The 11986-nt window shown below is 36.2% G+C and overlaps 1 protein-coding gene across 1 annotated transcript in view; it reads left to right on the forward strand.

Moving 5' to 3' along the window:
- Window positions 1–11986, forward strand: part of LOC104157261 (ryanodine receptor 3) — a gene marked incomplete at its 3' end in the record, with an annotated part of 118201 nt that overhangs the window by 42540 nt on the left and 63675 nt on the right. The window contains exons 27-28 of the mRNA XM_009694544.1: window positions 6109–6382; window positions 8247–8361. Coding sequence (XP_009692846.1) covers window positions 6109–6382; window positions 8247–8361 — 389 coding nt within the window. The remainder of the gene's footprint in view (window positions 1–6108; window positions 6383–8246; window positions 8362–11986) is intronic.

Here is an 11986-nt window from a genome sequence, read left to right on the forward strand (position 1 = left end):
TGTACCTGTTGCCAAGGTTAAAAGTCTCTGGCCTTGAGCATCTGGTCATACATAATCAGGATGTGAACATTCATAGGAAGGAGCCATTTTCTACAAAGAAATCTTTCTTTCCTCTAAGCATGCATTCATATCTACTCAGAAATGGACTTTTATCTTAGGAGAGGAATGCCAGCAATTTAAACTAGTGTTAATGATGAATTAGTAAAATTTGTTTTTAAAACAAGCTAGAACTCAGAGAATAAACACATTGAGGCAATAAATTAGTGTTAATTATGATGATAGGACTTTTTTAACTGTCAAGTCATAATTCAGATAAGGCATATATGTAAGGGACTCATGACGCAGCCTTGTAAGATTGTTAAGGCACTGCAATTTCTTGTTAAAACTTAAAAATTGGAAAAACATTAGCAACTATTTTAGCTGGTTATCGATGTCACCATGCCCAGTATTCAGATTGCTCCCAGCTTCTGTTACAGTTTAATCTACTGGCCTGCCCTTCACCTCCTTTGCCGAGCCAGAGGCTTGTGATGTGATAAAAGAGATGGTACCCACAAGAAATGGCAAAGAAAGACTTTTTATTTAAGATAGGGAGTGATATGTCTGCTCTTTAGTTTTTCTGCAGGTAGAAATGAAAGGAGATCAAGGATTTTGTTCATGCATTTTGGGAATAGAAACTATGGCTGTCAGACTCACTTAACTATGGCTCTTCAGGTGCCTCAATTAGGGAAGGTATCTGCTGTTGCAATACAATTCTTTCATGTAGGACCATATATTCTGAAGGTGTACACTTGATTACTGGTCCTAGAACAGAAATCAGGAAATAGAATTTACTGGCCTGAACAAATACCCTAATTTAGTTCCCACGTTAAAACAACAAAACATGGATCTTTCAAAGTGATCTTAGTGTAGATATATGAGAATGTTTGTTTGAAAAGGTTAAGTCTCTGTTGAGTAACTCAAATGTCCGCTGCATGTTCAAAAAAAACAAAAGATGCAATTGGAGCATTAAGTTGGAGAATCATAGATTGTGTTCTTTAAGACCTTGTTCCTTAGAGTGCTACTTACACTGAAACCACAGGATGTTAACTTATTAGTTGTTACTTACAATAGACTTCCCACTGTCTGTTAGTTCCATTTTTTTGTTGCTCATTTTTTAAATTTTGGTTACAGAACGTTAGGTTACAATACAGTACATTTGTGATTTATTAGCAGTCAAAAAGAATACCAGACTATTCTTTTTGTTCTTTATTACGACGATCGTGCTGGAGACATCACATTTGGTTATTTCCCATCTATTCTCATCTTTTGACTGAGTTGCAAGGAGAACTTTTTCAAGTGCAACGAACACAGCAGCTTCTCTGTTTCAGTACAGAGGAAAAGAGGGTAGAAAGGATTAGAGGAGAGGAAACAACAGATCACACAGTCACAATACATCTGATTAGCAAAAGAGACTCTAAGCAGACTCTGCTAAACCTAAACTAATATGCACTGGAGGCGTAAGAACAGCCTAGAAAGAACTATATTCTTATTTCTTGAGATTGTAAACTCTAATGCCTCTAAAAGGATTATTAATTAAGTGTTTGTCAAATTTTGTAAGAGTTTCTGGCTTTCCTCCTTGCAGGAATTCAGCTAGAAGTCCTGAGAATCATAGAATCATTATGGTTGGAAGAGACCTCAAAGATCATCAAGTCCAATCATCTACCCAATGCCACCATGCTCACTAAACTGTGTCTTGAAGTGCCACGTCTAAATGCTTTTTTGAACACCTCCAGGGATGATGAGTCCACCACCTCCCTGGGCAGCCTGTTCCAATGCTTAATGACTCTTATGGTGAAGAAATTCTTCCTAATATCCAACCTGAACCTCCCCTGGCGTAACTTGAGGCCATTTCCTCTTGTCCTGTTGCTAGTTATTGGGGAGAAGAGACCAACCCCCACCTCGCTACAACCTCCTTTCAGGTAGTTGTAGAGGGCGATCAGGTCTCCCCTCAGCCTCCTCTTCTCCAGGCTAAACAACCCCAGCTCCCTCAGCCACTGTTCATAAGACTTGCTCTCCAGACCTTTCACCAGCTTCCTTGCTCTTCCCTGGACACGCTCCAGCAGCTCAATGTCCTTCTTGTAGTGAGGGGCCCAAAACTGAACACAGGATTCAAGGTGTGGCCTCACGAGCGCTGAGTACAAGGGGACAATCACTTCCCTAGTCCTGCTGGCCACGCTATTTCTGATGCAGGCCAGGATGCAGTTGGCCGCCTTGGCTACCTGGGCACCCTACTGGCTCATGTTCAGCCGGCTGTCAACCAACACCCCCAGGTCTTTTTCCGCTGGGCAACTTTCTAGCCACTTGTCCCCAAGCCGGTAGCGTTGCATGGGGTTGTTGTGACCGAAGTGCAGGACCCAGCACTTGGCCTTGTTGAACGTCATACAGTTGACCTCAAAATGTACTGCTATGCTTAGATGTGGGCAAGTATATGTAAGTGACTGGAAGCAGCAACATGAGAAGTCTCTGGTTTTAGGCAGTAGAAACTGGACTGCAAAATTCTGTATCTTTAAGAAATATTCAGATAAGAAATTAATCCTGGGAATGAGCCTTTATACACTCAGAGCTAGAAGCACTAAGCAGACTCTACAATTTTGGAATAATATGATCATTAAAACAGGCTGTAATGAGTCAGATCCATCCAACCCAATACCTTGTTTCAAACAGTGGCTGGAAATGTGGGTATCCAGGGATAAGTAAGAATAAAATAATCAGATATGATACTTGCAACTTTAATACTGTCCCTGTCTCCAGTTATCTTCAGCTGAGGAGATTTCCTGAGTCTAAAGAAGTTTATCTTTTTATATCCCCATTGTATCTTTCTGACAGATATTTGTGTAGTCTCCACTTGAGCAAATGTGAATTTTTAGCTTCTGCCATATTTTTGGCACAGAATTTCAGGGTCCTGTCATCCATTATGTGAAGAAACACCTTTCTTTTTGACTTAAGTCCTGCCTTGTGAATGGGCTTCGTTTGATGACCTCCTGTTGTGTTGGATGAAAAGGTGTGACTGAACTATGGATTAACATAATGGCGTAATGTATTCTGCTTTAACCATTCCTTTCTTAATAAATGCTGACTTTTGATTTGATCTTTTTGACTGCCACTGAATTTGAGTTGCTACTGATAGTTGAGCTGATATTTTTAGGAGTTGATCAGGGAGGTCTCCCTCTTAGAGGTATTCAAAAAATATCTAGACACAGTCCTGGACAATTGTCTCCAGGTGGCCCTGCTTGAGCATGAGGATTAGAACAGGTGACCTCCAGAGGTCCCTTCCAAACTCCACCATTCTGTGATTTTCACGGATCTGTCTGACAGACCTTATCTCTGTTAACATCTCATTGTTCTATTTATAAATGAGGACTATATTTTCCTACCTCCTTTTATTTAATGTGATTTTTAAAGGAAATTTAGTTATCATTTTATTGCCCAGTTTTGTGCTCAGTTACACTCATATTTGCTATCCTTCGTAACTTTGTATCATCCAACTTGTTTGCATTTGCTTATCCACTTCCCAGGTCTTTTAGGGAAGGAAGGTGCTTAACATCACAGAACACAACTTGGATATACACAGAACTTCACGGCTGTTTCTCCCTCTTTGTGACCCACTACCATTTAGTTCTACCCTGCATTTATCTTTTGACTGAAAATTCATCCATGCAAGGACATGGCTAATTGATTTCTGCAAGGCTATTTGCCATACTGCCTAAAAGTAATTACTTATAGCAATACGCTACTTAAAAGCTTATCAGAAGAAAAAAAATCAAAACCCTCAAAGGTACTGAAACCTAAGAAACACTAACACTTGTTATGGAGAAACATTTTCAGAACTCCAGAGAGAAGCTGTAAAAAACATGGGACTATTTTGTTGCACTTACACATAGGAACCTCTGCATAGCAATTCAATTTGTTCATTTCATGAGAATGTGTTTCTTGTGGAATATTATGTTTGTACTAAAAATTGTAATAAACTTGTGTATGAATATCTGATGGTTAACTCAAGTGTATAAAATCACTCTCATAATTGAGTCAGTGCAAATATTTTTGTTGCTGAAGTGGAAAATACCTATTTGGAGTGAATAATATGGTATTTTCCCTCATCAAACAAAAAAATCCAAAATATCATGTTATTTTGAAAGTAATATTCCTTTCAATCCAAGAAAAATTATATATTTCTGGCAGTACTAAGGAAATGAGGAACTAGATTGTAAAACAAAAAGACAGAAACTTGTGCCTATTTTGTCCTTCAGCCTTGTGAGAGGGGCCATTACCTAAGCTATAAAGGACCTAACATAATTTCACAGGAGGAAACCTTAACTCCTCGAGTTTACTACTTCAGGTTGCTCTTTATCCCATGTTTATGCCCGTCCTCCCCAGTCAGAAAGCCAGAGTAATTATATTCTTTAATAAGATCATTGATTTTCTGACATAAGCAATGTGTTACATTTACATAACCAGAAATCAGTCACGCTCAGTGAGTTGGAAAGTTATGGGAAATTATTAGTTATTCTAGGAAAGAAGAGTTTAGTGCAAGAATCAAAGAAGAGGAGATTGCCTTGTTGCACTGAAAGAAGAAATTTTGATTGAAGAAGGTTATACAGTGTTTTAGAACAAATCTTGTTTAATCTTCTCATTCATAACATGCCCTTAAGAATAAGGCTGTCTTAATGAAATACAGAATCTGTCCCCACAGAAGAGAGCCTATTTATTGAACAAAGTCTGAGAATTAATGATGGTTTTCTATAAATGCATCATTAAGTAAACTCTAAGGGGGAAGAGTTAGTAAGTGAATGCATAGTGTAGACGCAAAAATAAATTGATACACTAACTAGAAATACTTGTGCTGGAAATTGGGAGGAGCTGTTCTTACCATTGGAATAACTTTGGGAAAGTCAAGAGGTAACTTTTCTGAAAATAGAGGAAAGAAACTTTCATTGTTTTAAAAGGGAAGGTATTTATTCATGTTCTACTTGATGTCAACAATGAACATTTGTTGGAGCAAGGACTGGAACATGTGTTTAGTTTTCAGGTAAATTTCCTAAACTGGGATCAGAAAAATTGTTTTCAGGGTCATTGAACGTCTAATACATACAACAGAACTGCTTCAAGCAATATGCATTGTGTAGTTCTAAACAATACAATTTTTTTTAGAAAATGTATTCGCAAGTGACAGTGACTTTCCCCAAACAGATGGGAAATGCAGATTAAATTTTCCTATTCTAAGTCAGTTTGCATCTCCTACTCCTTAGTGTGTTTGCATCATCATACAATTCTGCAATGTTTCCAGGTAGATCATCTTTTTGAAGACAATGTAGATCCTTTGTTTGAACAACAAAATAGCTAAATATTCATCAAGTGAATGAGCATCAAAAGCTGCTCAAGCCACCCTGGCTAGGCCCTGAATTGGATATTTGGTTTAAAAAGGCAACTATCTCATCCTCCTCTCTGGCACTTTTGTGAGTTTAGAATGGATTTTATTTCTTCCTTCCCCCCTGGCAAAATTGATTGGCAAGCTGAGCTCACAGTCATGAGTATTTCTGCTGTAATTGAACTCACACTTGTCAGCCAATAAACTGTTTACTGAAAACTTAATTACCAGTTTCTGTATTCCGAACATAGGCTGATGATCATCAAAAATATGTTTCTTTGGCATTATAAAGTTAGAATTCAGTCGTCCCTAATGAAAAGGTGTTTGTGCTGCACTTAGTACTATTCAATAAATCTTGATGTAGAAATGAAGGATAAATTAAAAGTTTAAATATACTATTTAATTTACAAGGATGATTCTTGCAGTCATGATCAACTAAGTTGTTTTCATTGCCAACAATGCTGATATTGACTTGAACACTAAATAGATGTTTCTTGTTTTCCATCTCTCAAGAGCATCCCACTTATCATGATCTGAAAATTATTTTTCCAGTTGAAAAATCCTGTTCTGTCTGCTTGTGTTCTTTTGCTCTCTTACAACTGCCTCATTGTCTACTATTATCTGGTATTTTACTATAATACATGTTATTGTCATTTTTTGTTGTTGTAATAGCTAGTAACATTTTATGTATTTCATTCTTTTAGCTACACTGAAAGAACTCATATCCCAGACTATGGTGCGCTGGTCCCAAGAAGATCAGATTCAGGACCCAGAATTAGTTCGGATTATGTACACCCTCCTTCGTAGGCAATATGACAGCATTGGTGAGCTACTGCAAGCTCTGAGGAAAGCATACACTATTAGTGCTGCCTCTGTGAAGGATACCATTAATCTGCTTGCAGCACTGGGCCAGATTCGCTCACTTCTCAGTGTCAGGATGGGAAAAGAGGAGGAATTGCTAATGATTAATGGATTAGGGTATGGAATTAACATAATTTTATTTTTAAATTTGTGTAAAGCTTTTTGTTATATTAGTAAATCCTTTCATTTTAGATCCTGGATGAAAATTACTGCTGTACTAAAGTGCAGATATGTACCAGAAATTTTCGTTTTCACAGATATTTCCAAGGTGAATCCAACTGATCTCTCTAGCAGTATCAAATATGTCAAACTTTCTGTGAACTAAGGTATTTTCTCATCTAAGGAAAATGGACTCTTTTTACTATAGTTAAGCCTAAAGCTTTGTCAAAGTACATGTTGTAGCAGCTCTGGAGAAAACCAGTGACTTAAATCTTTATTGGTGTCAGTACTACATCTTTCCCAAACTTCAAGCTCATATTATATTTCAGGCATGAGTGAATAAACTTGCTGGTGTCTTTTTAATTGAAAAGTTTGTACAAGTGGTTAGGTAGAACCAGCAAAGTGTTGTTGCGATCTGAAATATTTCACACTGGTTAGTATTTATTATGTCATCATCAGTGGCAACTTAAAGTATTTGAACATGGAAAACTGCTTATTTTATCTTTTATAACATTAGAGTTGTAAGAAATTGCATTTAAGTAACGCCTGCTGATGTGAAAGTATTTTTTCTGCGTCTTTGCTATGAAATTACTTCTGTTAAGCAGTGGTATTATGGTGCATGCCTGCATGTCTGTTACTCCTGTCATGTGAATAACTGCGAGATTAGACCATTTAATGCTGGAAGGAAGAAAAAATTGACAGAAAGTTAATTATTTCAATTAAAATGGTGTATTTGAAAAGAGAGAAAATGATAGTATAATTACCTGAGAACTGTATTTATTTGTGCTTCATCAAGAACAATGAACAATTTCTCTCCTTTACAACAGTTGTAAGGAACTTCCATTATTCTTATTATTTCACTGTAAAAATTGTATTGTTTTTGAAAAAATTGCAAAGACTAATCTCTTCAGTTGAATTGAGCAAGTCATGATGACAAATCATTAGTGTGTGACAGTATGACCTAATTTGTCCCTGATGCTGAGTTTGTAAAGTTGCTCAGAATTCTAAGAGGGATAAAAGATAAGTTTTGTCTAAACTCTGCATGTGTGTAGTCCGCTTCCCAGACGTGCTATATTATGAGTTATCTTCCATTCCCAGTTTTCTGTATTTCTTTAAAGCAGGCATGATGTCTGTTATTTGCCATTTGTTTTTAAAAGGTTGACCTAAAATGATAGAAAACCCTGGATTACCTATAGAAAATTGTGTTCTGGATTATGAAACCAATACGGCAAATTCTAGAACATGTTGAGAGGATGGCGGGCAGAGTGAAAATGTTACAATATTCTTATTTAAAGGGACTGTATGCCATTTTACATCTTCTGACAGATGGTCTTAATTTTGGAAATATTGATGAAACACATTTAACAGATAACCTTGAATATTAAGTCTATTTATTGTCTTCTACTGTGTGAACTGAGAAAATTAATTCAGGGGTGTTACTGCAGAGGCAAGATTAGATTTAGATTTCTTGATCCCCATTCTCCATTTAAAACATAACAGAATATATTCTTTTCCACTTAGATCATCACAGAATATATTTTTTCTTTAAATAGAACAGATGGTAAGAGCAATTTAAAGATGAAGAAATGCCATTTTGAAATAATTTAAAAGTTTAGATTCTTATATAGAATTCATGAAAATTGGAGGAATGTCAGCCTATTGAAATGTGAAGCATTTGGTTGTCAAGTGTTTTTGTATTATGCTGAAATCTAATAATTTAAAAGGACGTTACTATAGTGAATGCATATTTCTGAAATCGCTAATAATTGATTTAAATTAGAATGATTTTTCTTAAAGTGCATTGTTGCCTTTTCCATTTTAGGGATATAATGAACAACAAGGTGTTTTATCAGCATCCTAACTTAATGAGAGTCTTGGGCATGCATGAGACTGTTATGGAAGTGATGGTGAATGTGCTTGGAGGAGATAAATCTCAGGTAATTTCACCATAATTTTATTCTGTGTTTCGCATTTTGAACCTTTCCAAAAATATACTAGAATGTTTAAGAAGCTTGTCCAAATTGAAATAGTGATTATTATTATTAAAAATAGAACAATTTTTATAGTACTAGAAGGAGAAGCTTTTTAAACAGTAAGTGAGAGGTTATAGGTGTCTCCTTTGTCTTTTAATAGGACTTTAAAAGGTTTTATTCTTATTTTAAATTAAATGTATACACTAGCTGCATTTATCAGAGGTGTAGCTCTGCTAGAAAATATATACCTCCTCATCTTAGATTAAGTATTATTAGCAATAAACTATCATAAGAGACTGACGCCAACCTAATTTTGAATGCTGAAATTCAAATGCTTGAATTGAGCGGTAATTTTCTTGCAGTGTTCTATTTTCCCATTTCTTAGCATTATGCTTGAATATATGTGTGTTAAAGGCAGAGTGGCATAAATTTTGAGAAACTGTACATTTAGACTACTGAAGAAAGTTGGAGTTGAAGCAGACTTACCTTCTCTTTGCTTATGCCTGATGTTTCTATCCTGTTGCCTCCCTCCCGAAGAAAAACGTCTCCTCTCATCCCAGTACTGCTTATCTTCTTGTCTTTTGCCTCGTCACTCATTCTTCTTATGTATTTGGAACAATTTTCAATCCATTTTACTGGTTTGTGCTTATCTTGTCTTTGGCAACTTTTCATTACTTGAATGCCGTCTATGTGCAGCTACAGCCCTCTTTCTTTGCCTCTTTGATCACATAACTCATATACTTCTGTAAAATACTTGCACATTCTGTCTGGCTATACCATCACAGTGTTACAAAGTATTCACATACTGGCTTTAGTTATTCTGTTTTAATATGTGCACATTTGAGTTCAAGGGACGCTACAATTAATTATATGATTAATAGTTTGCTAATTTCTAGGTGTCACAACCCTCTGTATTTGCCACAGCATGTGTATATAGTCAAAGATGATAAAAAAAACCCAACCCAAAACAACAACTACTCCACAGTGCCTTCTAATTCTATTAAAAATGTTTTCATAGAAAATTTTAGTAACACAGATCTACAAAATTACGTTACAGAAATTACTGTGATATCCTTCAAAGGGAATGCAGACCTAGACAATTACTTGTTGTCCTGGTGTTGCAGCATTTGATAAGTCTGGCCACCCAAAATGTTCTGTTTTATATCTCCGTCTTTATGAAATGCATGGGGAGAATTAGGTCCCTTAGGAACCCAAAACCTTATCTACTAAACTGAAACTGGTATAGGAGTAGAAATCTTACAAAGAAGTATGGACAAGAAATAGAATGTGTTTGGAATTTAATCTGTTCCAGACTCCAGTGCCTCATTTTCTCCTTAAGTGTGGAAACTTCCAGATACTCATGATTCAGAACTCATAATTTTCTTATGGAGTCACAGGGCTACAGTCATGTTATGAAGTAACACAGCAAGGCTTATTAACAAAGAGGTTTTCATAACATTAGCACTGATTTTAGATACTGCAGTGGAGAGATTTCACAGAACAAACCCCTGTGCAGGGAACTGTACAGACAGGGAAGTGTTGCTTCTGAGTTCCAAGCCTGAAGTTTTCTTCATAAGAACTGCAACCTTGCAGGGAGAGAAAGTACTACTTTTAAAATTATTGTCATCTGCTGTCTGTTGATCTTCTGCTGGCATGCTTAACTTCTCATCTGGCAGAACCAGTAGGCTATTATCTGGAAAAGGTACATGTTTGTGCATGCTGTGGACCTTTCACTCTGCCAGGTAAGGTATTCCTTTGAACAAAAACGAGTAGGGCCAGAAAGAGTGAACATGCCTTAGTCAGCTATGGTTTTATATACTCATTTGAAATTCTCTGTGGGTTTGTCCAGTGAATCACTTACATACAGTTCAAGTATAGTGGTGGCATCAGGCACCAGAACACTGCTTTTCCTGCTCTCAAGCAAGTTCCTGACAGCTGGATTATTAGTATGTTCCCTTTTGTTTTCTCTTTCCAGCTTCATGGACATTTCTTTCTGTTCAGTGTTACAGCTTCAAAAGATTGAATGAGCAACCATCTGGTTTAGGGATTGGGCATTTTCCTAGGTTGTGGCAGCTAATGGCTTAAACTAGATCTCTAGCATCTTAAGTGATTTTGTCATGAGTCTGTTTTGAGACATGTAGTGAGAGTGTTACAGCTCGCACTTCTCTGAAGGAATGGTGAGAAGGTAAAAGTTTGTCAGTTCAAACTGAAGAAAATTTATGTCAGGCTTCTTTCCAGCTGTGCTATTAACAAATGAGTCAGAAACTGATCAGGACGTCTGTGCAATATGGTGTGGCTGAAGGTATGTCAGTACCTTAGAAGTATTTTGCTAGTACTGGCTAACAAAACTCTGGAAAGGTACTTCATTGGTGAAATGTATATCCCAGAAAATACTTCGGCAAGCTTTCAGCATTTCCACCACTGTTAGGTTTTAGTGTGTATCTTAATACGTAAAACAGTTGTTTTAAAGACTGTGTCTTTAGGTCTTACAATTTTGGAATCTTAATGTCATGTTGGTTTCTGGTGTTGGTGGTTCATTCATTTTCAGAGAGTCCTGAGCAACACCATTTTTGGCTGTCAGAATTGAATCAGTTTACTTCAAAATTATTTCTTACTGGTTGAAAATTTTAGAATTCCATACTCATATGTATTCATGCCAATAATGAGAGATTTCTAAAATTACAATTTTTAACGGTATTGCTGTTACTGTAATTTTCTAAACAAACTTATGTCACACATTCTGTTAAAAACCCTGTAAATTTGGGGGGTGGAAGCTTTGTTGAATGTTTTCATGAATGAATGAATGTTTTTCATTGATTTTCTTCTGCCCTAAATTTAAGAACAGAAATCATACATAGTGCTGCTTGTACATCATAACTTTTTCATGACTGAAATAGACAAATGAGCCACATATATTAGCAAACTGTACCAACATAAAACTACAGTTAATCAAGTGTCTGGAAGTTACGAAGTGCACCTGATGTCTTGGAAAGATAAAACATATCATATAGCTTTTAATTACATAATCACTTTTTTTGCAAGATTGTTGTCTCATTAAGTGGAAAGGTTGCACTTCTCAGAATGAATTAGAGTTGTGCTGTAAAGAAGGCAACATTTGTTAACTTTGTTATAACGAAGTATAAGCAGTATTATTTATAGTTGAAAGATATGAAGTGAAGGAGGCAGAATGTCATCGGAAGAAAAAAACCCGTGATATTGTGCTAAAAATGCTCCGATATCACCTATATATTATAGAGCATACATAAAATATATAGAATATATTTCTGCTTGTGCCTAAAGGGTGCTAGTCCGATTATTGTAAAAAGAATTCTCCTTGATGGTAATGAATTTTCTCATTAATTTTGTGAGTATCCTTAGGATGTAGACCTGTAACTGAACTTGTCACTTTTTTAAAGAAATGCTGTATAATGGTAAATTTAATAAACCAGATAGAAAAACCTTTAAACAAGCATCAAAAGTATGTCCCATGATTTCTGATCTTGTTCTTTCAACTCCTTTCAGTAAGATGTGAGGATGGCATAACTTGTTCATCTCAGAAGATGTTATGACTAATTGCAACTTGTGAAAC

The sequence above is a fragment of the Cariama cristata genome, unplaced genomic scaffold, assembly GCF_000690535.1.
Source record: "Cariama cristata isolate BGI_N322 unplaced genomic scaffold, ASM69053v1 scaffold5922, whole genome shotgun sequence".
Taxonomy (NCBI): Eukaryota; Metazoa; Chordata; class Aves; order Cariamiformes; family Cariamidae; genus Cariama; species Cariama cristata.